This window comes from Melozone crissalis, unplaced genomic scaffold (genome assembly GCF_028551555.1).
Source record: "Melozone crissalis strain CALT ecotype California unplaced genomic scaffold, PUWL_Pcris_2 ptg000027l_1, whole genome shotgun sequence".
Lineage (NCBI taxonomy): Eukaryota > Metazoa > Chordata > Aves > Passeriformes > Passerellidae > Melozone > Melozone crissalis.
Genome location: NW_026535805.1, coordinates 27,334,995 through 27,361,551, shown reverse-complemented (window position 1 = coordinate 27,361,551; position 26,557 = coordinate 27,334,995). Strand labels below are relative to the sequence as shown.

Sequence of the window (26,557 nt, the reverse complement as noted above, 5' to 3'; positions counted from 1 at the left end):
CTTTCTTCCAGCATCTGGAAGATCTGCTGTAATTAAGCACAGCTCCTCTTTCAGACTCTCAAACATCCTGGCTGCTGGGTGTAGATGCAGGAAATAATACAATTACCTGAATTTCCTCTATGCTATGAACAATAAACATGTCCTGTAGGTCTTCCATAGCACCTTCCATCCAGTTGTTGAATGGAGCAGCTCTTTTGGCAAACTCCAGGTGAAGCTGATCAATTGTTTCAAGCAGTTTCTCTGTCCTCTGTACAGGTTGGGAAAAGTGCATTCTTTTGTTATTAGGGCAAGATCTAGCTCCACACATACCACATACCCACCCAGAAACAGAGTCATGCCTCATCTTTTGAAATGCATTTGATTGCATTGACTGATTTCACCACCTGCTTTAAGGATTCCCACTTAAGGCAACAGGACTAATTGCAGTAGTACTCTCATATCCAACACATTACAAGGAGTGGGTGTATGCTCATGAAGTATAATACTAATATTTTAAGTATTTTAATATGCATATATATTAAGTATTTTTGGGATCTATCTGCAAATGAATTAAAATCTGCTGATTTTGATTTGCTTATTTCTTTTAAGTACAAAAAGGAAGAATTACACATTTCTCACCTTGGCATTTATGTGTGTGACTTCCTCTTTTCCAAAAGAACGAGGTTTTGCAAAGTATCTCAGTGCTTTGAAATACTCACTACCAAAAATTAACTTGCTGCTGGACAGAAAGGTATGCAAGATTGCAAACTCAGACTGGTATGAGAAGGTAACCTTCTTTTAGCCTTGCTGGACATCAGATTCCCACAGAGGGGTGCTACAAACCACATGACATTTGTTGCTGCATTAAAACTGTCTGTGGCAGCTCAGTACTGCCAAGTCTACACTAAGTAATTGAGTCCATTTGCAAGAGTAACCACACAAAAATTAAAATTATCTGAGGAAAGGGTTTTTTGCTGTTTGGATCCAAAGTGGATGCTCAAACACACCATTTCCAGATCTGAAATAAATGATTCATTTCCCTCTCCCTTCCTCAGCTGAGCTGCTGATCCTTATTATATGGCTTACCTCCAGTGCCTCTCTCCTTTTCTGAGTGAGTGTTCCCAGACTGTCCCATTGGTCACATATCTTTTGACATCTATCATTGACACTTGCAGCATCGTGGTAGTCCAGTTCACTAGGAAAGAGCAAAGGCAGAACTCTGTGTGACTTTTTGAAAGACAGGAGCACTGTCAACACATCCACTGGCCCTCAATAATTCTTCCCCTCTTCTTTGCAATATGTCTCCTAAGGTAAGCAAGTGTTTCAGTACAGACATTGTGTTTAGGCATTCAGGATTTCAAGAAGCACAGCACAGGAACAGGATCAATCCCCTCTGTTCTGAGAAAAATCAAGTGACACCCAGGTATTAATCACAATTAAAGTGTCCAAGGATCTTTGTCGTAGCTATTCCTGTGGCACAAGCAATTTGATCCCCTGATGGCCAGAATGTTTTAGTCTTGGTCTTTAACAAGTTTGCAAAGATTGGTACCTTTTTAAATTAATTGGCCTGAAATATCTACATTGTTTTAAATAATCCAATGATCCTTTCCTTACATGCTTTGAAATTATTTAACTTGAGAAATACAAATCAGGTTGCATTCAAAGCATAACCTCTCACAAGCATGGCAGTACTTATAGGGGCTCCCAGGATCTGGGGAGCAGAGAACAATTTTCATCTTCCTCTCCAGGATCTCCTCACAGATCTACACCCCAGAACTGGCTGCTTCAGAGAACAGGGATCTCCAGACCCACATATTCCACCAGGATGAATGAGTGCATTCACAAAGGACAGCAGTTACCATTGCTTTTTCACCTGCTTAATAGGCTAGTATCATCCTGAAGAAAGCAACTTACTATTCAGCCTAAGACTGGAATAAATTTTTGAGGTTATGTCCTGAGATTCTGGACTGATTCTGCTTCAAACTGAACTTTTGATCTCAGTGGCAAATGAAAATCATCCATAATACATGTATTTGACACTTTGGAAACTCCCTTTTATTGGTGCATCACCATCCATTGAATTTAGCTCTTGGCTTTGCCTTGAGAACACTCTGCCCAGTACTAAACGTTACAGGGGCTGTAAATATGTGACACATGGCAATAATCAATCTAAGGTTTACTTTGAGGCTTGAACAAGACAGCAAATGCTGATAGAATTTGTTCCCTTTTTGTTTGAGCATTCTTCTCTAGGCAATTGGCAAGAGGAATTAACAGATCACACTGCCAGTAATACAGAGAGTCACAGAGGACAAAATGAGAACAGAGGCAGCTTTCCTCTGTGAAGCCAGAGGCCAGAAGCCAGCAGCTCTGTAGGCCAGGGGCAGTGTTCATGTTGCTTCTTCTAAGCCCAGTCAGAGCAATCTGGTTTGGGAAAAACCTGAGAAGTATGAGAAGTATACTATTTAAAAGAAGCTTCAGATTGACTGTCGAAAGTAAAGAATAGTAAAACAGGTAAAAAAATACCATAACAGAATCACAGAATTACAAAATCGCATAGTGGGTCAGGTTGGAAGGGACTAGAGTGGGTCATGCTGGAGCATATGTAACAGAATTGAGGCCAAGCAGTTCTTAAATATCTCCAGTGAGGAAGACTACACAACCTCTCCTGACAACCTGTTCCAGTGCTTAGTCACTCTCACAATGAAGAAGTTCTTCCTCATATTCAGATGGAATTTCCTGTGCATCAGTTTCTGCCTGTTGCCTCTTGTCCTACTGCTCAGCCCCACTGAGAAGAGCCTGGCTCTTGGCACCCTCCCTTTAGATACTGATAGACATGGATGAGGCCCCTTCTCAGTCATCTCTGCTCGAGGCTGAACAGGCCCAGCTCCCTCAGCCTTTCCTCATAAGAGAGATGTTCTAGTCCCCTCATCATCCCTCCACTGGCCTGCTCCAGGAGCTCCATGTCTCTCTTGTACTGAGGATCCCAGAACTGGACCCAGCATTCCAGATGTGCCTCACCAGGGTTGAGTAGAGGGGCAGGATCACCTCCCTCGACCTGCTGGCAATGCTCTTCCTAATCCATCCCAGGAGACCTTTGGCCTTCTTGGCCACGAGGACACACTGCTGGCTCTTGGACAGCTTGCTGTCCACCAGGACTCCCAGGTCCTTCTCCACAGAGCAGCTTTCCAGCAGCTCAGCCCCCAGCCTGTGCTGGTGCAGGGGCTTTTCCTCCCCAGGTGCAGGACCCTGCTCGTGCCTTAGATAAATTTCAGTCAGTTCTTCTCTGCCCAGCTCCCCAACCTGCCCAGCTCCTTCTGAAGGGCTGCACAGCCCTCTGGGGTACTGCCCCCTCCTCCCAGCTTTGTGTGGTCAGTGAACCTGCTGAGGAGGCACCTGCCCCTTCACCTGAGGCATTGATGGACAAGGTGAACAACACTGGGCCCAGTGCCGGACCTTGGGGGACACCACAAGTGACAACTCAGCCATGTGCCACTGGGTACAAGCCTCTGGGATCTGCCATTCAGACAGTTCTGAATGCACCTCACTGTCTGCTCATCCAGCCTGCACTTCCTACTGTGCCCATGAGGATGTTGTGAGGGATGGTGTTGAAAGCCTCACTAAAGTCAAGAGAGGCAAAACCCACTGGTCTTCCCACATCCATCCAGGTAGCTGACTCATTGTAGAAGGCAACCAGGATGGTCAAGCGTGATTTACCTGACTACTCCTGATCACCTTCCTGTCTTCCCTGGCTAGAGATGGCCTCCAGAATCAGACACTCCATCACCTTGCCAGGGATTGAGATGAGGCTGGAGGCTGGTAGCTCCCCGAGTCCTTTCCTGCCATTGCTGAAGACTAGGGTGACATTTGCTTTCCTCCAGTCCTCAGGCCCCTCTCCTGACTGCCATGGCCTTTTAAAGAGCATCATGAGCACCCTCACTATGGTATCCAACAGTTCTTTCAGCATTCATGGATGCAGTCCATCAGAGCCTATAGACTTGTAAGATGTCAAGTCTGCCTATTCTTTAATCCAATCCTCTAAACAAGTTTAAAAAATAACAAAAAAAACCCCAGAATTGTGAAAGTAAACTCTGATATGTAAAGAGAAAACTGCCAGCAAGTGACACTGTACAAGAGCGCCTTAACTGGAAAACTCACTTCCTTCTTTGGAAGCTTTTTCATCAGCCTTCAAGGGGTTCAACAAAAGCCATCTATCTGCTAAGAAATTTTAAGTTAGAAGCATAGAGTCTTGGATGAAACTGGCTGAGATTGATTTTGCTGTCAGGAGCTTTTGGCTGAAAGTTGTTTGTTTTTTTTTCATTATAGCATATTAAGTTATTAGATTATGTTCCTGAGTGAGCAAACTTTATTTTTGCTTCAATGGATCACTTATCCCCTTTTGTCAATTAAGGGTAAGGGCAGGTGTCCTTCCATGAAAGTGAGGGACTGATTGTACCAGCTGTGGTCAAAGTCCTGGAAGGTGATACGCCACCTTCCTCCACAAGCTCTGCCAGGGAGATTCAGTCATTCCCTGTAAGATCTCTACTATCCTGTTCCTTCCAGGGATATGTGCTGCGGACAAATAGGTAGGAGAATAACATCAAAACAACTTTTATAAAGGGCACCCATAGTGCTAACTAACTAAACCCTATGTTAGTTTACCAAGTGGCATTAAGCAGTGTAGCTCCACTACCTTTCTGAACCCGCTGTTGTTTACTTCAAGTAAGTGTATTATAGGTATCAAAGAACATTTTTCTGCTCAAAGCAGGAGCAGAGGAAGTAATAACTCAAAGATTAATTAGTTGGAAATAAAACACAGACTTACATTCCCTGTTCTATTAATTTTTGTATCTTTCTCAACGTTGAGGAGACTGATTTACATTTTATAAAAATTTTTACTTTGCAGTGCCTGAAGTACTGCTTCTCATGTGTTACAGACTTTCTGAGAGAACAATCTTTCTATTTGTTTGGTCACTTGAAACCTACAGCCTTTGGAATTTAAGTCATTAAGTTATCACTACTGATCTTCTGAGCAACTCAATCTTCTCTGTCAAAAATTAAAAATTCAGTCAAAATTTGACCTGATCCAGAGAAACACTTGAATGTGAGCTCACTTTGGGAACAGTGATAGTGCCACAAAAATAACCTGCTGAGCAACATGTTTTAGCAGTGCTTCAGAACAAGGCTCATGTTAACCATGCACGTAAGCACAATTTGAGCCCAGGTCTTCAGAATCAAAATGACTCTAAAATCAGTCTTACAGATAATGGTCTGCTTGGCTGAAAATCAGTCACTGTACCACAAGTGACAGATATGCAAGAAACTACTTTCCAAAATTTTTGTCTTGATGGTTGAAAACATTGAAATTAGCACATAAAATCATAAATCAGTATGGGTTTTTATAGCACAGCTCACTCAAATGAGCATTTACTATGTCATAAATGGCAAATCTCATTTTAGAAATGCCTGTCCCCTTCAGCTTTGTATAAAGCCCTATCCAAGCCCTGTCATGCCTCTTTGCCAAGGAATATCTAAGTTTATATAAGCTGGGAACACAATAATCTTATAGCAGCGTCCTGGCTGGAATTGCCTGTTTGCATACACACATAAATTCTCTATTAAATAGCATCAATCAACAAGCTTTAGCAACTTTAACCTTAAGCACACAGTGGACTGAGCTGTAGCAGAAATACCAGGACAGGAAACTGTAACAGGTAGAGTTCAAGGTCATACAGCAATAGTTCTCCTTTGAAATTGCAACTTTAGGCATCCAAGAGATTGATTAAAACAAAACGTGGAGGTGTACTGACTTGGAATTTAGACACAGACGATGATGCTTTCTGTAAGGGCCTGCTCCAGTGATGAGGAAAAAAACCAATCAACCCACCAACCAAACAAAGGAAAATCAAGAAATAAATACCCACACTGACTTCAACAGGCTTTGTATCAGATGCCAATGCACATTTCTTAGCATTCAGACATTAGTCCTTCTTTAAAAATATGGATTAAGAAAGAAATTAGCATTTTCCTCCATAATTTTATTGTGGGAGGAATTATGTATAAATAATTAAAATCAGTATTTAAATAGAAGCTGCACATTTGCTTGCAGCCAGTGATAAAACCTGACCTTTATGACCTTTCATTCAGTGTTCCCCATGGGCATTAAGCCTAATTCAGTTACACAGCCACAGTGAAAAATCAGGCACTGATAACACCATTGTATACAGAAGCAGAGAAGTCAAATTAGAGCATCTCTAAATGCAATCAGCTTTCAGCACCTTTGCAGCCCAGGCCACAAATAACTTGTTTTACTTCACACAGCAAATTACTGAAACAACTGAGAAGAGACGATCCCAGAATAGACAGGATACAGTGCTCACTGGCGTCACCAGAGGTAAAGGACAGAGGGTTCAAACACTGGTAAGCAGATGCTGTGCTATGTATGCTACATTCCCAAAGTTTCTCATCATTCATAAAGCTGAAGTAGCAATGATTAGGTGCTACAGAAACTTTCTTTAGTATAAAGAGAAACAAATCTCAGGGCAATCCCAAGCACAAATAGGGGCTGGGTAGAGAATGGATTGAGAGCAGCCCTGGGAGGAAGGACTTGGGGATGTTGCTTGACAAGAAGCTAAATATGGCCCAGCCATGGGCACTCCCAGCCCAGAAAGCCAAACATGTCCTGGGCTGCATCCAAAGCAGGGTGGGCAGCAGGTGAGGGAGGGGATTCTGCCCCTCTGTTCTGCTGAGATCCCACCTGGAACCCTGCATCCAGCTCTGGGATCCCCAGAGAAGACATGAACCTGTTGGAGCAGGTCCAGAGAAGGGACACAAGGATGATCAGAGTGGTGGAGCATCTGTCTTAAAAACACAGGCTGAGAGAGTTGGGGCTGTCCAGACAAGAGGTTTTGGGGATACCTTATGGCAGCCTTTCAGTGCCTAAAGGGGATTTATAGGAGAGCTGGAGAGGTACTTTTAATGAGGACAAGGGGGAATGGCGTTAAAGAGGAAGAGGGCAGGTTTGGACTGGATATTAGGAAGAAATTCTTTACTGTAAGGGTGGTGAGGCACTGGAACAGGTTGCCTGGAGAAGTTGTGGATGTCCCATACCCAGAGGTGTTTAAGGCAAGGGGCGTTGAACAATGTGATCTAGTGGAAGATGTCCCCGTCCATGATAGGGGTCTTGGAATTAAATGATCATTAAGAACCCTTCCAACCCAAGCCATCCTATGAAATAACTCCACAACAGAGATCAAGGCATGCCAGAAAGTGTTTCATTATCTCACACATTCAGGGCAATCTCCATTCTCTGTGTTTTTTTCTGATTTCTTTCACATTAACCAAAGCACAGTACTTAGTCTGCCCACTATGCTTAATTTTTCTTCATTTAAATAATCCCGAAGATGGAATTTTTCTTTGAAATCCATTGGAATTACACAATTACTGTAAGTGCTGCTGCTATCAGATATGATACACTACATTTTTAGACAAGTATCGGATTTTTAATTGTTAATGAAGATGGAGCTGTTTGTGAGTCATGGTCCTTCACAAAGTGAAAAAAGGGCATGTTTCTAAGATTCCATTTCTCAGCAGTAACTGTTCTGCCAGTTCAAGGTGAGAAATTGAAACTTGGAGAGCTTCAAGGAAGCCAAGGGCAGGAATCTGAGAGCAAATTATTTTGTTTTCAGCGTCCCTTCTGTAAAATGGAGAAAATGGCAATTCCAAATATAATACCAAGAGATTGTGAAAATAACCATATTAGAGACAGTTAAATCTGCAGGAAGTCAGTGCATTACCCACTATTACAGAGATTATAAAGGGATGTGAAGCGTTTTGAAAGGACCAATATTCTTGTGAAGATACTTGATCTGTAATTTGTGTAAGTGAAATTATTTTGTAAGTCAAACAACTTATAGCCTGTACCTGTCAGCAGACCTTATGAACTGAGAAATAAACACCTCCAGGATTCCCATCAACCCACAATGGTCTCATGGGTAGAGCTAATCTGAAATATTACTGTAAAGTCAAGTTGAAAATGTTTCTTTTCAAATAGTTTTGTTCAGTTGAATATCTATATTTGGTTGGGGGTAAGGGGGAGATGAGGGAAAGGTCTCAGTGACCAGCTCAGATAATATACTTATGAAGCTATGCCTGGAATTCCTTCGTTGGTACCTATGACACTATCAAATTCATTGGAAAGAGTTTATCGCAAAGTTAAATGTCAGCAGCTGCAAGTCTTTAAATGGAACATACTTCAGCTCCTGGGCAATGGCAGCGATCTGTTCCACCCTGTCCTGGTGAGCAGCCAAATCGCTCTCAAAAGCTTCATGTTTCCTTAACATGGCACGGACTTCTGTCAGAGAGGCAGACTCGTAATCCTTCTGAAGCAAGGTCTGCTCTTTGCCTGAAAGAGGAAAAAAAAATATTACCCATTTTTTAGCAATTTATTTGTTAGGAAAATTGTAAATCTAATCAACTTTTTAGTTGAGGCATGGTGAAAATCAAATGTATGAAATTAAATCCCACCCCCACTGAAATCAGCAGCAAATTGTCAGCACATGTTAATTGGAAACATATTTTTAAAGCTCTCACAGTAATGTCCTGGGTTTTGCATAGGCAGCTTATACAGGTCTAAAATAGTGAGTACTACATTGCTGGAGAAACTGGCATAAAAATGGTATATTAGCAAAAACTATATCTCTAAACCACTGTGATAATTTTTTGTAGAATAGACTTAAAAACACAGAAATTACATTGCTATGCTCAGCTTCACTCTTACTAATGATCTGTTATTCTTTTTTTATGTTCTGCCTTCAATTCATTAGTCATTTCAGTGCTTAAAAAAAAATAAACCTGAGATGTGTGACTGCCTTTTGTATTGAACTCTGAATTTTAAGTGGAAAATGCCAACTCATCTACAAAAGGCTAGAGAAACAAAGATTAAGTAGGAACTGAAATATTACTGCTGAGTAGCTCCTATGTTGGACAACTGAATCCACACAGACAGGCCCTGCAGCTGCACTCACCACATGGCATTTGCAGCTCTGTGAATCCTGGAGCCAGAAGCAACTATTGTTCCACTTGCTGTGTACCAGCTTATGTGAAGTTTTCCCTACACACAGCTATGACTTGTCACCATGAGGAGTTTATGCTCAGAAAATCGGCTCTCAGGGCTGTAGTTTCCCTTCTAGTATCTGCTTGGCAACCATTTACAGCCTTGCATGCTTCCAGCAACTGTAAGAGGATGGACTCTGATTCATTTTCACAGTGTCAAAAGAATCTAGCTGGGAAAAGCCAGAAGCATGGCAGAAACAGGAAAACAGTCACCAGGATGATGGAGCAGACCTACATTTAATAGGCCCCAACAAAACTGAATGTCACTGCAAGGTCCTACAGGTGTCACAACTACAGGTAAGGTTAGGCTACCATTTGAAGCCAGAACTATTAATAGTTTATAATTAAGAGTTTGGAGCAAAGCAGACACAAGTCCAGTATCATGTAGTTTATCTGGACTATTCAGAACATCATGGTGACCAAATAATAATAAACTCAGAATATTTCTGTTAAGAATTCCACACTCAGCCAGTGGTATGACTGCATTTCTGGTGTACAACTGTGTAGGAATGCATTAGCAGTAATGGCCCCTATTCAAATGCAGAATATTCCCATTAAGTTTGACTCACTGCCTCAAGTATGATTTTTACAGTTACATCTCATTAGCAACATGCCAGCAAGTTAGGACCATGACTACAGTCAACAAAACCTGATATTTTATCTGTAATTATTTTAGATTGTCTGAAATTGTCCAAACTACTTATGAGTGAGTTTGTAGCTGGCAAATACTCAGCACTGACAGTTCGACTTCAAACATTAAAATACTAAAAATGTTAAAAGCCATCTCTCCTCACCATATGCCCACTGTTCATGAGTGGAAGCCTTCTGCCTAAATTTCTCAGCCAAGTGTTCCAGTCTTTCCAGTCGCCGTATTTCATTCAGCAGCCACTCTTCATAGCCTTTCTCAGCTTGCTCAAGTCTCTGCCAAGCGCCGGCAATATCCTGTGAAGAGAATACATGGGAGAGATGGATGAAACTATAATCTCTTTTTATCTAAGTTTACACATTTTTGATTCATTCACAATTTGGCTTCAAAAAGAGAAGTTTTTATGTGCAGATTTTGTAAAATCACAGAATTATATAAAACATTGTCAGGGCGTTGTGTTTTAGTGTGGACACCTGCTCCTCATAGTGTGTTGTGTTCAGGGGCACTTATGAAAGGAGCCCCTATAGAAATGGTTTCCAAGCATGGCTACAGGTCCAATGTCTTCACAATATATTGCTTTTACCTCCCATTTTACAATGTGTGTGTTCTTTTATTATATATCTATGTGTTATCAAAATGAAAGTGCTTTGCTTTCACAAGTGGACAATAGCAAGATAATTACTATCAAGAGGATTTGGTGCATGCTTCTGGAACACAAATTGATTTCTCTTTCTGTGGTATACAAAGTTTTGTGAGCTTTCTTGCAAACTCAAAAGACATGAGTGGGAAGCTGAAGTACTAAGGTCCTTATGTTCTGCATATGAAGAGTGAGCAATAACCCTTTCCAGACAGAGCAATTTTTTTTGTTTATGAAAAACAAAGCACAATGATAGAATAGAGTTCAGAAACAGGTTTGCTGTATTCCACAGGAAATGTTTTCACCCAGTCAAGTCACAGTACTTATCAGTAGATGAGAATTCTTGGTACGGGCTATTCTTATCTTCATAGACATAAGAGAAAAAGCAGAATAGAAAAAATGTAGAAACATGTATTGAGCAATGTCTGTCTGTTTGATGATTAAAATGTCAGGGAAAAAAATGAGTTTTGCTTAAATAAGCAATCATTGACTCAATGATACACGAGTATTGATAACACTGCCAAAGGAAGCTCTATATCGTCTTGCATCTCCAGATAATTTGCTTTTGGGAAAGCCTTCAAAGAGGCAGGAGCATGCTTATTAGAAAGCAAGATTCTAGAACAAAAGGGAATGTGTAAAAGGAGTGTGGTATTGAAAAAGTACAACAAACTGATGTTTCTGAGAATGACTTAGAATGCCTTTTCAATCCCTCACATTGGCATTTTTGGGAGATCATTGATTAAACAAACAATATTAAAGCCTCCTTTACTTACTGAAACCATTTTCCCCTCTGATGGCATGAAAGCAGGCCGATTGCTGATTCTCAGTTTTGTCTGCAGGGTGTTGAAATTGATCTCCAGCTGACATTTCTCCTGGACTTTGGGAGGTTTGTGCTTGCGGCGGTAGTCCCGGAAGTCCTCTAATTTCTTCTGCATAGCCTGCATTGTTTTTTCTGGGGTCCTGTTTTCCAGCCAAGGAATTGTCCGGCGAATCCATTCCAAAAGCTTTCAAGCCAACAAAAACAAGTCAAATAAAGGCAATGGAAAAACAACAAAAAAAAAGATTTTATCAAACATACAAATTTTACGTTTGTTCTGTTTTAATATCATTGACTTCAGTTAGTACTGATGCCTTAATGGTGAGTAAGCACAAGATATTCAAAGCTAAACAATATTTTTATACTGTATTGCTTTATACAAATAACAAATTTGCCCAGATATTCCAGGTATTTCTAGAAATAACATGATTTTCAGAAAGATAAACATACATCTAAGGTTCCTTTAATTACTCAAAATCTCAGTTACCCAGTATCAACTGCCACTTTCAAAACGATTGGTCTTGGATTTTCAGGTTTGTCATAGTTATGGGATCAGGACAGAAACCAGGCTGAGGTCATATAAAAATCTTCACTCAGAAGGCCATTAGTGCAAATTTAAATACAGAAAGTAGTGCGGTGATTTCAGTTTATTTTTGCAGATTAAGCAATAAAAGATAAGAGAGCTCTCATTTGTGCACTCTACATTTGTAGTCCTGCTCAGCAGATTTGTCATTAAACTAGAAAGAACAGGAGGAGCACGTTCATTTGTACATTCATCTGCTGTCCTTGCTCACAGATGGATTGTGAACAACCTGACAGACCCTCTCCAGGTGTGCTCTGCAGTACACAAAGCCAAGGGCCTTGCTTGATCTGGTATGTTCCACATGTGGTCAAGGATGGCTGTCTTTGAAGATTAGAGAAACAGGAAGCCTGGTCTTGGAGCAGATTGATGGCAATCCTCAAGTCAACCTTTTGGGCACCTTAACAAGACTGACTGATTTGCTGACGGTCACACAGGAAGTCTGTGGCAAAGGAGTCACCCAAAACTCGATATTTTGGGCATTGGCTTTGAAACCTGCCACTTTGAGATTTACCCTCACAGTGTCTCTGCTCTTCTGTCTTGAAGAGAGTGCACACATCTTTCAGCTTTCAGTATTTCATGAACATTGTTGTCACCACATTACAGATAGAGCATCCTTACCTCACTTGCTAGTCTCTCATACTCTTCCATCAACCTCTCATTTTCCTGATTCACAGCAAGCACCTTACAGATCCGGTTAGCTGCAGTCTCAGCCTGTAACACAAAGCAAATAAACAGAACATATTCATAAACACATTCTGAGAAAGGTGTAGGCTTGGAGAAAGAGAGAGAATGTGGCTGCTGCAAATAAAAGATCGCCATATTTTTTATAATCGGTGATTTATGCTCCTAAGTTGCTTAGATACTCATTTTCCCTCCTTCTGCAGCCATAGATTCCAATGGCCTGAATGAGGCATGGATCAGCACAGAGGTCCCCTTGTTGTACAATGAAGCCTTATCAAATAGTTGTCTAATAAATCTTTCCTTTTTAAAAACAACTTAGGCCATTCTTATAGATATCCTGTTAGGTTATTTTTTTAAGTCATATCCAAAAAGTATTAGATTTGTTAGCCACACTGGATAGACACCACATGTGATGCAGGAGTCTCAGACCACTCTATATCTGCACATCAAATGTACAACCTTTGAGATTAAGTGCAGCTCAACCACTGACAGAAAATCTTTTCATGCCTCCTAACAAATTTATATGTGAAGGCTCTGTGTAGCTCTGTCATATTTTAAATTTACTAGTTTGATACCACAAAGCAGAACTTTCATTAAAATATGACTCTGGCATATATCTAATCAAATAAATATCCATGTAGACTCCTGTCTTACAGAGTATTTGGAATTCCCCTTTTGCATGAATAGCAGAACCCACCTACCCAGGAATGAGAGAGTGCAACAGCACAGCTGTGCTGTGGTAAGGTACAGGGGACTAGCAGACAGGAAGGGAAATTCAGTCCTGAGGATCAAGGGAAAATATCAGCTACTTTAAAGGTTTGTTGCTTTTTGTGTAACATAAATTGGATTATGTCCATTTGTAGGCTAGAAATGTATGAAAGAGAAGAGTGGGAAGTGCCACATTTATAAGTGAGTATCCCATTAATTACATGAACATCTGCGGCTATGTTCATGCCTCTTATACTAGTACTTCCATCCACAAATAATTCTGTTAGCTTCTGTGGGAACCATGCACAAAAACTGTGTTGGATGCCTTCTGTGCCTTTCTGTCTCTTAGGGCATCTTTGAAAATCTAGCCCTAAATTACTACTCAGCATGAGTAAATCTCAGTCTCCAAAAGTCAAACATTCTGTTATGTAGCAAACACATAAGATGTTGTAGCAACAAGCAGCAGCTCCACTTAATATCTTCAAATAAGCGTTTTCTGAAATAGTCCTTAAAATTATCAGTTATTATTATCAACAGTCCTAAAAGACCCAAAATTAGAAACAGAATGCGTATTTGAATTAAAGAAGTTAACTTGTTACACAACATTTAACTAAAACAGGTTTGAGAGTTGGTTAAAAACAAATATTAGTGCTCAAGTGATACTTTCAAATGTTAATTAAAACCACATAGTACTAAATTAGTTGAGGTTGATTTTTTTAATAAACTAGTGGAAATGTGAAACAACCAGTCAAAAAACACAGCAACCTGAAGAGACAGTTGATCTATACCTGCTCTGCTCCAGCAAAAGCATGGTAGAAGCAGGAAACATATGTCATGATAGCTCTCTCATCAGGTTTGGGAGTGTTCACAATATCTACAAGAGGGGGGAGAAATTAAAATAAAACAAGAAAAAAAGGAATCGAGGAGTAGAAAATAGGATGAATAAAAAAATGCATCACTTCATGTCCTTCTTACTGTTTTCTTGTCCTTAGCTCTGTATCCGAGAAATTCTACAAAGCTGTAAAAAATTTACTGTTAGATTGAGGGGTGCTGACAGAATAAAAATTACACTAAAAATTCAATGTAAGCTCATACCAAGAGGAGGATTTTTTTTTCATTAAGCTCGATCCAGCAGTACTTTCATAGGGGGAGTGACCCTAATTTTACCAGCACGGTCTGCTTAAGAATTGGCACACATATGTCTAGTGACTTAAATTGTGGGGGTTTTGACACAGGAAAGACAGACTACATTTCAGTCTGGGGGGATGTTCTGTGGAAGTTGCATGTTAGCATTTTTATCATCAGTATTTTTCATATTACCAATACCTGAAGTATGCCTAACTCCAAACCACCTTACTTTTTAGAATTTTCATTCTTTTCTTTGGGACAAGATTCCAGAGCTTGTCTGAGATGTCTATACATGTTTCTGTTTTGCTTAGTAGCATCATTTGATGTTGCTGTTTGTACTTACCATTAAGCATTTAACATTTTAAAACAATCCTGAAAGCATAAGAGAAGGGTTTATTTTCTGAGCATGTTATGATGATTTTGACATCTGTAGCAGAAATAATATCCAGCAGAGAGAAGAAAGATGGAATTCCACAATTGTTTTTCCCTCTGAGCTTATTTTCATCTTACATTTTTAATGGTGCTTCAGATGAATGCACACAAATTCATTTTAAGGGGAACATCATCCTCTCTCATTCAGTAACTAGCTGTCAAAAACTTACTGGATATTATTAGTAAATATGCAGAAAGATGAGACAGGAAGGTTTGCTTCAATGGAACAAATGGATAGACTACTACTGGCTCTACCAAAACAGCAGCTCACAGAGAAAAGAGGCGACAGGAAATGAGCTCAGCTCTAAGATGCTGTTCTAGTAGCTAGTGAGGGAAAGATCAGAAAAGGAAAAATTGCTGAAAAAAAACAAGACAGAAGGTGAAGGATGAGATCTGATCCATCTACAATCTCACCTTCTGAGCACCAGCAAATGCATGGTAGTAACAGGAAACATAAGTCATAATGGCTCTTTCATCAGGTCTGGCAGTGTTTACTACATCTGTGTGGAGAGAAGAGGGTTAACTGCTCAGAAATTCTCACAAGGTATTTTCATCTGATTATGCTAATGGTGCCACCTCAGTGCTGTAAGGATTCCAAATAAATACACAATTATTCAGGTTGCATCTGTTTACTGATAGGAGTGCAAAGCCACCGAAGCTTTAGGAATCAGCAAACACAAAAGATACAACTCTTCCTGAAATGGCAAAACATCTGAAGGCTGAGACTGTACAGAAGGATATTGCTACCTTCTGGTTTGTGGAAACTTCCAAGCAGATGGCATGGCTGGCAGATCTGCTGGGTTCAGCTTCACTGCCACTCCAAAGCAACTTCATCTGAATCACTGCAATTACTGCAGAGCTAAATGCAGCCACTGACAGTCACAAACCAGAACTGCACTCAGTGTGTATCAGCACAGGGTCCCTGTGCCTGACAGGGTACTGGCATATACTGAGAACCTGTACAACTCCTGCAGGCCAGAAATACGTTTTGTGCTAAGAAAAGTTGGACAGTAGTAGCTTTGCAATCCCTGTGCCAGCCCATCTTTTTTGTTAATAGCATAAATCACAGGAGGGTTTGGCTTGGCTGGCTAATAGCTTTGTCCCTACCATGGCAGGAGAGTGGAAATATAAAGTGGGTGCAATCAAGGTATGCATCCATGGGTAAAAATGGACCTTTTCAATACTCAACAGAGAAAGGCAGGAAAAGGTGTTTTTACAGCAGTTATGGCTGAGTAATGGATGATTCCAGTGCAACCTGCATGGATTCCAATGCAAGGAGTGGGAAGATACTGACTTGAAAAGGCCCTGGAATGAGTGAAAATTTCTAATGTTAACAGTGAGATTTCTAAGTTCAGGATCAATATATTTACTGATTTTGCATCTACTTTATGTAGCTGTGAACAAAATTTTGCAAAGTTTCCATAGAGAGCACAGTGGAAATAAAGATGGCAAAAAAGTGACCATGAATACTTAAAGGGTTTTAGAAAGAATATAAGTTCATTACCTCCCCCCCTGGCAAGAGGAGAACAGTAAGATAAGGAATAGAATGTGCAGCAAATTTGGTAAGGAAACAAAAGGTTTCTTATATTGATTATGAAGAGAAGAGGAATAAATGTAGAAAGCTGTTCAGTGGCAAGGGGCAGCACATCGCTGTTTATTCCTTGCACAGTACTTCAGAGCAAAATAACTAAGTGGTGTTGTTGAAAGGGGAATTGCATTTCAAAAGATGAGAACAATTTATTTTAAAGCATGAGAGTAAAACTACTCTTCCATGAAGAGATTACAGCCTGGATTTTCCAAATCATCCTGTCTAACTCTCCAAATGAAGACTTCAAGAGGAGCTGGTGTAGTCAGTTTGAGTGCTCTGGATGATTCCCATCTTATCACTGCTTTACTGAGAAGCCACCATAGCTCAGTCTCCATTCTTGGGGAAGAATGCTTTGAACTAATTTAGGCAAATTCCAGTAGCTTGGCAGCATTTTTCAGCCCCGAGTATGAAAGCTTGATTATCTTGAAGAAATTCAGGAAATTCTCAAGATAATTGGAGACACATGAATTATTTGTTAAAAGTATCACTGCAAAAAGTTTACAACTAAAATGAACCAAAAAAATGCTTTCCTCAACCTAGCTCTTTTTCAGAGGTGAGCCATGTGTTAGCATATTTTGAAGGCTTTGAAAGTACTTCTACTATTTCTATTTTTGGCCTCTTGCTTAAATGTTTAGAAAACTGAATATGCTTTAAGTTGCTAACATTTATATTTCCCTTTATTAAATATGAATTATTAAAAGCAAGGATTAACTTTTGATCCTGCATTCTACCTCAACACAGTGGGACCATGTGCTGAGGTTAGGATCCAAATCACTATATTAAATGCAACCATTAACAAACAATAAATAATAAAGCAAAAACTGAGTGAAATTATCCAATGCATGCCAGAAAGAAAACAAAAAATATTTTTGACAATGAAGCAGGTTGCTACATTATGATTCATATGGAAGGAATACTGAAAATCTGTTAGGAAAAAAAAAAAACCAACAAAAAAAGAAATTTTACTATGTCCTCCTTACAAACAACACAAACTTCAGTAAGGTATAACTCTCACCTTCTGCATCCAACATCTTTGGGATATCCAAATGCTTTTCAGCAATTTCCATGGCAAGGTTGATATTCCCTATGGGGTCATCCTGCATTAAAGAAAAAAATACGAGTCAAAGATAGAAGTTTTTCTTTGAAGCAAGACTAGAGTAAGTACACTAAAACTTAGCTTCTATTTTTCCAAACTGTAAACTGGAGTCACAACTATTGTTCTTCAAAAAACAGTCTAGGTATATAAACTTTTGGTCCATCTGCTGCTACGTTTTCAAAAGAAAACTTTAATAAGCTGTTCTCTACAGCTAGAGCTCTGCTGGAAATGCATTCTGGAGGTGAACAGAGATAACAGTGTACTCTCAGTTCTGAGCTAATTCTGAATGAAATACTGCAGCTATACAGACACTAAATGCCACTGGACCAGCAGGCTAAATGAGACTGTTTAACACAGAGTTAGCCCTGCCTGTTCTATACCCACAGTACATCACAGGGATATGACTTCCACTGAGTTCTCTGCTGGTTAGGTGCATGCATGAGAAGAAGCAAGCACAGGCAGAGTTGTTTTCCAGAAGGAGTGAAAATTGCCAGTTTGGGCTTGGAAATAAAAATCCGTAATGCCTCTATAAACAGAATTTTAGGGCTGTGGAAATTCAAACACTTCCTCTGGTTTTGAGATTTTGGTTTTAGAAGGAAAGAGAAAGCAATCTGTGAGCATACTTCAGATAGAGAACACAGATTTTGTAAAAGAAAATGCAAAAAGACAGTAAATCTAAGTGAGACCTATTGACTAGGTTAAAGCACTTTTTCAATGAATGAGTGATGATCACCTCCTATTTGTGTGCTTGGTAATAAGTGCATGAGCAAATAGTGCTCCACTGGTAAAGGACTGCTTTAAAATCATAGCAGCTTCTGAAGAATTGGAGATTTCCATCACCCATCCTTTTAAACAGAACTACAAGCCGCAGTAACTAAAAATCTCTGCTACAGCTAAAGAGATACCTCATCTAACTTGGCATAGTCAAGGAGATCAGGCCTGTGTCTATGGATAAGGGCGTTGAAAGCAAGGCCATCTTTCCAGCTACACAAAACATATTGGTGAGAAAAGGAAAGGACAGCATGCAGGCAGTAAGAAACAAGACACCAAGACAGCTGTTAATGTAACCAAAATGAAGAGTCAATCAAACACAGCCAGGCCAGAAAAGCAAGAGCTATTTTAGGATTTTTTTTTTTCTGCAAGTGCTTTATGTGCAACAGCTCAGCCTCAATTTGAAACCTGACCTGTTCTTATTTTGGAAACCTCTAAGAGGAAAATAGTAGCATTGAAGCAGACCTGCTTATGTTCTGTTCCCTTTTCTCAGCACTCATCTATGGGATGGTTCTTCAGCACCACGTACCACTTTTCAAAGCACAGATTCAATCAAACTCACTTCTGTTCATGCCATGCATAATAAGCACATGTGCACAGAGACAGGTAGCTCAGTCATTCCATTACTCTGTTTATCTGTAGGAAAGGTTGCATATAGAATTGGAGAACAAGCTGGTTTTGATGGCTAATATTTTGCCCATTGGTTCAGATCTGAAGTTATCTTAACAGCTGCCTAAGTTTAAATCTTATGTGTTCAGTACTAAGTTAATTTAATTTTTAATTTTCATCACTGCGCATTTCAGGGACTCTGACATAAATTGAACATATAAACATATAAAGCAGATTAAGTTTTAAAGTAGTTTCAGTTCATTCATTTATCTATTCTTCACCAAGGACTTTCTAATAACAGTTGATTCCACTAGTAAACCAATTTGCAATGAAAGGGCATGGACAGTTGATATTTTACCGCTCTCTCTCATCAATGCAAAGTTGCACACAAGAGATTAAAACCATGATTAAGGTTTCTGTTGCACTGGTGTTTACATGAGACTGGTGTTTAGATTCATTCCAGAGAGGAGAAAACAGTGTGCCTGTATTGAGAGCTAATGTGAAACAACAACATTCTACTTCTTTCTAGGTTTTTTTCCTTCAGTAATGATACCAAGAAATTCTGGCATTACTGCTCATTCCTCATTTCTCCCTCTCAAACCAAAGTATCTTTTAGAAAACATGCATTTTGCCATAAGTAGCAAACTTTAATAAAATAGTTTTTAATCCCCACGAGGTACTACCTAAGGAGGTTAGTTTATGGGTTTTGCTTCCACTTGTCTGGAAGTACAGGTAGAAGAGGAGATCTGAGAATCAGTGAATACTTCCTGAATATGTCAGACTCGTAATTTACTGTGTATTCCTAGTTAGTAAGAGCGGTATTTTTTCTAAGGAATCTTAGGATTGATTGTCATGTCATTGTTTACTGGTCTGCAATCTCCAGTTATTTACATCAGATAAAAACAGGATGGACAATACTATCAGTGGTAAATGGATTATTCCAATGTGTTTGATTTAACATCCCTACTGGGCAGTGTAAAGACTTCATCAACTGCGAGAATCTGAGGGCCAGATTATTTGCAATTAAATGCTGAAGTCATTGTAATGGGAAGGAAAGGACACAGGACAGTCAGGAGGTCCTCTCCCTTGTGTCATTGAGGTTTTTTTGGGAAGGACTTTAGAAAGTCAGTCAGAATTAGTATGCACTCCTCAGCCTGTCTTTTAGAAAACATGCTAAGCAAACCAGAAGCCAGCCAAATCACTGCAGGACAGCATGCTGTAGCACCCAGGCTGATGACCTTATTTAGCTTGGAGTAGTCAATAAGATCAGGTCGGTGTCTGTGGATAAGTGCACATAATCCAAGGCCATCTTTCCAGCTTTACAGCAAAAAATAAAACGGAAAAAAAATTAGTTAATAAAGTCATGGCATTTTACAGTTTGATCCGTGCTCAAGGCTTAAATTAAAGCAGGAATTCTGTCAAATTCTGAACTTACATCCTGTCAACTCTCTCTGAGCTGTTCTGTTACTGTACTCCTTTATCTATAGTACATATCTTACTCTAAAGTCCATACACACTTAAGGTATACTCCATAAACTCCATGTAGACTTCAAATACTTTCTAGGCAATGTACATTTTGTTCAACAGTCCCTGATGTCAATTGCTTAATTCATGCAGTGTTCTAGGACAGCTCAAGTACACATTCATCCATGAAAGTGCATCATCTCCCATTACACTCACAGCGTATTTGGGAAAAAATAAAAGGAGAGCAAACCTGCAATTACTTGAATTTGCTGAAGCAATTGGCTTTTCCTCTGTTATTTCTGAGAATTTTACTGGCACAACCAAATGCTTAGAGAAGTAAGAAATCATCAATCAGCTCAGTTTATTTAAAACACTTCACACATATGACAGCTTTGATCTGAGTTCTTACACTTCAGCCTGACTTCAGACCTGCTACCTTTTATGGCAAGAACAGGAAATGAATGGAGCTACAAATAACATATTTTTGGAAAGATGATGAGAGGTTTCTTTCAGCCAGAAGCAATTATTCTGAAAGATACTTTACGTAAAGACTTTAAGCAATCACAGGGACTGAGGGTTTGAGGTCTTGTCCTGTGCAGTAATTGTGTGAGCCTAAGCATGTTAACACTGTTAAAATCCTTACTACTGAGATGTCTGGGTAGGTTCTCCAAATAATAGAATCATCTCCAAAAAAAAAAAAAAAAAGAACAAAATCAAGCAGAATATACCTACATTGTATAATATAAAATCATCTAGAATGTAAAACCAAATCAAAGTGAGCACTGAAAATTTTCTTTTTCTTTTTCCAAAAGGTGCAAAATAAAATGATCTGGATAGCCCACTGCAAAATAGTACTGTAAGAGCCAATCCACACAAACATAAATCAAGGTAGTTCCATTCAAGATGTTTTCCCCATATCATGTATCAGACCAGTGTATGTACATAAATACACTAAGATTCTGACACTGTAACTTACAGCATACCATCAATCCATAAAAAGTTCTAATAAATATATCTTTGCATATTCTAGGAAAGTAACACAGAGAAAATTTCAGATCTCTGAGAGGCAGTACAGGGACTGTACATCAGACAAATTTTTCTTATCTTGTAACATATGTATGAACTGTATCTTCTCTGCCACTAAATGTGCTTTAGGTACTACACATAAAGAATTAATTCAAATCACTAATATAGAGCTCTTGTTTTAAATACTAGAAGGCTCTCAGGGAAGGGAAGATCATCTGGTTAAAAAGTGCACGTGGTAAGTCATGTACTTTAATGAGGTAGGCCAGTGGCACAGATTTAGGAACTAGCCAATCCCCAAACCAGGCTGTATAGGGTCTGGAATTCCCATTCTAGCTCCTGATGAAAACACAGAAACACAAGGCTGGAGCTTTCACTAAATTTTCCAGCTTAGGTTATGAGCCTGATTCTGTAAACAAATGTGTTTACAGTGCTGCTGTTGTGTATTACTGAGTGTGTTTTATGCTCCTTATAGTAATGCACATTGCAAAACAATACAGACTGATTCATCACAATCATGAGATATTCACATGCTCAACACACTGGTCTTTTTGCCAGAAGAACTTCTCTGTGGCTCTCATTTGAAAGCAGTCATTTGCCACTATGACAGAGTACTCAGGAATTACTACAAAATACAAAGGACCACTAAAGATGTAATATGGTAATTCTGAATATAGCAGGATCTTTTTATTTTAAATAGTAACTCTGGAAGTCATAGTAAATAATGCTAAAGGCTAACCAAAATAATGCTCTGAAGATAGAGGAGGAAAATTTGAAAAAGGTCTAGGGAAGAGCAAAATTCTCTCATCAAATATATACCTGCACAACTGTGGGGAAAATTTGACATAACATTTTTGAGATTGCTTCTATCTCTTGAAATAATGGAAGATTACCTAAGATGGAAGTTCTGAATGTTCACATTTCTGTAAGGAGCCGTTTTCCTTTGACACCACAGCAGCAGCCCTTCTTTGGCAGAGGTCTCTGTAAAAGACACAAGGAAGTAAAAAAAAGGAAAAATTTTAAAAGTGCTCAAGTAGTTAATTTCCTGTCATCTTACATGTGGTTGGCCATCTGAAACTGAATAGCATAAACCAACATTTAATCCTAAAAGCTGTTCATATAAAGGAACTACTGGCATTTCATTAAAATATAAAGGTCAGTTAAGATTATTCTCAGCCTGTACAGAATGTTCTAGGATGTCAGAAATTAAAGGAATTATATTTTTTTGGACAGTAGACTGTACACTGGAGAAAAATATCCAATAAAAATATAATGCAAATAGACATAAAAGATTGTGTTGGTGCCATGAAATGTACATGAAATATGCTTGTAGTCTTAGTTCATTTGCTTATGGGGAGGTTTAAGTGCCAAAAAACCACATTTATTTTCTGAACCCTATGGGCATCTGAGTGCATAAGTAAAGGTCAGAAAATATGAAATAAACAATTAGGTCCACATTTAATATCCCAATTATGTGTGCAGGATAACATGCAGGCAGAGCTTGAAACAATTCTACTTTTGCTGAAAATTGAGATTAGTTTCTAGAATTCTAGACTTTCAAAGCATAGACTTGATTTAAAGAGCATTGTAACAACATGCTTTTTGGAGCCAGTTAGCAAGTGGAAGTTAAGAAAAAAATTCTGAAACAGTGAGGGGAAAAAATTATAGATAGAAAGAAGAAGGATATAATCAGATCATATTTATTTGCAAAGAATGTGACAAATGGACAGGACTAAAAATCTATGTTGGAAATAGAACCAAACACAAAGAGTACAGCTCAGAAGCTCAGAAACATAGTCATGTTTCTGTCTCTGTAGCTGAGAGACATGACCAGAACTTCTGCACTTAGAAAGCTGGCTCAAGGTCTCTGTCAAGATAAGGAGAGTAAATAATTTTTCTTCCAGAAATTCATTTTGTCACCAGGTAGAGAACTTACAGGACCATTTTCTGTGGAAAAATTATTTTTAAAACACTTCTGTCACTTAACTCATTTTAAAATGCCTTTAAACACATTTCTTAATTATTTAACATAATTGTATTGCTCTTACCTTCCACTGAAATATCCTGAATAGCAAAACGAAGGATGATAGTCCAGATCATACCCAGTGTCATTTTCACATTGCCATCCACGATTTCTAAGGTGAAAAATAGATACAGTAGTAGTATTTTAAATGGTTTTTTTTCAATTTCATCTTATTTAATCACACATTTCTATAAATAATACGTTGTAACTAATAAACTAATTCTACTTTTACTATAATTTTTTATGCACACAGAGTTCACCTGGGTTCATTTTTCAACAAACTCATGCTTGTGCTACTCTGTCAGTAGAACTGAAGGTTACTGAGGTCAAAGTCACTTCAGTCCTTCCATGCTGAAAGGTTTCTCTCAGGGTGGTTGTAACAGTTTTAAATCTCTACCATTTAGGATGATGTGTTAGTGAGAACATGAAGGGAAATATTGAAAGTTTGAACAGTATCAGTATTAACAGTTTTCAAATACAAACAAATCAAAAAACATTGGGGTCTTACCCCAATTTTTAAGAAACTACAGGACATTAACAGTATTGGTTTTTCATAAAATGGTACTCAGAATTTCCCCTGTACTATTTATGTTCGAGAATTTACCTCTAGTGCCACCCCAGACAAGAAAAGAAGAGCAGCTCAAGAGACACTGAGATACACAGCTTCCTGCCAAGCTGCTCAGAACCATAGCCACGAGGCTGTAATGCCTCACAGCTCTGAAGCATACACACATTTAAGTATCTTTAATATAAATGTTGGGGGTTTTTTTACCTCTGGGGTTTCAATTTGTTTCAAGACTGCTTGAGACTACCTATAACACAGGGAATGTGGGAATCTCTGCCACAAGCCGGGTCAGAATCCAATGCTCCCACGTTGTAATTAAGCGATACCGCTGAAATTTCTCAACACCAAAATGTACTGCCAGATCACTTCAGTGTGCTGGTAATGTTAAATCATTCTCAAAAGTGAGTCAAGAGACTCAGAAAAACTTAGTGAGACTATAAGGAGGGTGCAGCATTGAGAAGGAAGGAGATGGGACTGCAGATTGACTTTCCAGTCACCTCACACCAAAGGAGCAGTGGAGCAGGGAAGGCACCAGCTGCTCCCCTACTTAAAAGTCACCTCCAGCCTTTCTCCAAAAGTGAAGCAGCTGTGTCTGCCTGGGGGCCCACTGGTGTTCTGGGCAAGGAGCAGGAGGAACTTGCAGCAGGAGGAATTTCCTCAATTTAACATCAAATTCCAATAGAGGTGCCAGCAGAAAATGCAGTCACTCTGCTACTTAAAATTGCCTGAATCCAGGGGCAACTTTTACAGAGCAAGAGCAGCTGCTGTCTCTGAGACTAGACATACATGTTAAATTGCAGTAGGATGTGACACAAGCTGTCATTTGAACCTTTGGAATTAACAAATGTGATAGGAAATATGTAACCCATCATTACCCTATACTTATTTTGTTAGTGTGATAATTCAAGTTTATATATAAATGGCTAATTTCTCACTTTCCCCTTTAGATCCTGCACTAATTTTCCAGATTTCTTACACTACGCTGCCTGCCTTCCATGCATCCTGCCTTATTGTCCCTGGAAGACCTCAAATCTCAAAACAAAACCCTTCCAGACAAAAAAAAGACCAAATGGCAATTAGAGCATGTAGCTACTTCTCTTTCTTCCCTCCTCCTGAGTGAAGTCAAGTCACTTCACAATTTTGATCAGCTGTCTGATATGTATATACAGTAAAGACAAATTTCTTCAAATGTAAAATAAAAGTATTTAAATACTCAGGAGGCATTGTTGATTCTCAGGCAATCAATTAATATATTTGCATAATCACCACATTGTTGTTTAGATTTACATATCTGTATGTACACACATACAGAATGAAAGAGCAAGAGAGGGAATTTTCTGTGTTGAGCCTCGGGAGGATTTTCAAGTGATTTTCCAGCTTTGGTTTCTCACAAAATTGCTTGCACAAAACAAAAAAGACTCCTATACAAGACAAGGAAGAAAAACAAAGTTGATAAAATATTGAAAAGTATCAGTGACAAAAAGGCATTGATTCATTCCTATAATTTTCCTCTACAGGTCAACAGAAGACTTCATTAATTTTTTCACACTGCCTGTTGGCTCTGGCTGGAATATAACTCCTACCCCTCACATACACAAAGCTACAGCTTTCTGGGGATGAGGGCAGAAAAAAAGAGAAAATGAAGCAGAAACAATAAAAATTGTCTACTGAAAAAGTAAAGCAAAGCAATTTCTCAAAGGCTTTAGTCCCATTTTTATAATTCTGCTTTGGTTGTTTGTATTAATTTATTTTTTTATTCTAATCTTCTTCTAGGAGATTCACAGATCACTTGGTCTTTCACATTTTTCCCATTTCCCAGAAAAGCAGTACAGAAGTATTTCCTAATACTATTAACAGGATACTTGTCTTTTGGGGTTCTCCATATCTAGTTGATTTCATTCAGGATGCAAGCACCTTCCAAATGGAGTTACCGCACTTTTTTAAAACTTAAGAGAAAATTTCTAAGTCCTGGACTTCGAATAGTTCATAAGGACTACTTTCACAGTTTTTAATTTTAGCTTCTTGACTCTGTAGTCTCATTTCATGACCAGTGGAGAGAGATATTCTTTGACACAACAGATCAAAGTAAATAAATTTGGCTCCTGCTCAGCATCACAATTAAAAGTGATCAGCTCTCTCCACTCCACAGACAGCCCAGAAAAGTCAGGCTCAGAACAATAATGATGACTTCAAAGAATATCCCTGGACCCTTAAAAATACTAATTTTATTTTTGTACTGATGTCCCGCAGGAATCACTGTTTTGAGGCCCCATTTTAAATACCAGTTGTTCCCCTTGGGCCTTCGTGCTCTTCACCATTCAGTCTGTCAGATAATGGAACATGATCCTCAGCAGGTTTAGATACAAAACTCACATGCTTTGGGAATTAAAAAGTATTCCAAGCATCCATGTAACTCAGAGAATGCCCAGACAGATGGGTGAGGGCAAGCCCATGAGCCCCATGCTCACCCACAGGGGCAGAGTGTTAAGGGATTGTAGACTTTGATAAGGAAACAAACTTAAGGAGACTGTGCTCTCCTCCTTTCTGGCATTCACTCCAACCTACTATTAATGACCGCCTGGTCAACAACGCTGAAAAATGCAACAAAAGGAAAAAAAGAAGTGAAGTGTGTTTTAAAAACAGATCAGATTGCTGATCCAGTCTCCAGCAGAGCTATAGCAACAGTTGTCAGCCCA

The 26,557-nt window shown here is 39.1% G+C and overlaps 1 protein-coding gene across 2 annotated transcripts in view; it reads right to left on the bottom strand.

Annotated features, from left to right (window-relative positions):
* Nucleotides 1-26,557, bottom strand: part of ACTN2 (actinin alpha 2) — a 67,289-nt gene that overhangs the window by 13,770 nt on the left and 26,962 nt on the right. For both annotated transcript variants that reach the window (XM_054279463.1, XM_054279462.1), the window contains exons 4-14: nt 23,322-23,408; nt 22,167-22,254; nt 20,025-20,103; nt 17,326-17,407; nt 15,137-15,222; nt 12,392-12,484; nt 11,147-11,377; nt 9,885-10,032; nt 8,230-8,380; nt 1,066-1,174; nt 107-247 (exon numbers count right to left, since the gene is read on the bottom strand). In XM_054279463.1, the coding sequence (XP_054135438.1) occupies nt 107-247; nt 1,066-1,174; nt 8,230-8,380; nt 9,885-10,032; nt 11,147-11,377; nt 12,392-12,484; nt 15,137-15,222; nt 17,326-17,407; nt 20,025-20,103; nt 22,167-22,254; nt 23,322-23,408 (1,295 nt within the window). The remainder of the gene's footprint in view (nt 1-106; nt 248-1,065; nt 1,175-8,229; nt 8,381-9,884; nt 10,033-11,146; nt 11,378-12,391; nt 12,485-15,136; nt 15,223-17,325; nt 17,408-20,024; nt 20,104-22,166; nt 22,255-23,321; nt 23,409-26,557) is intronic.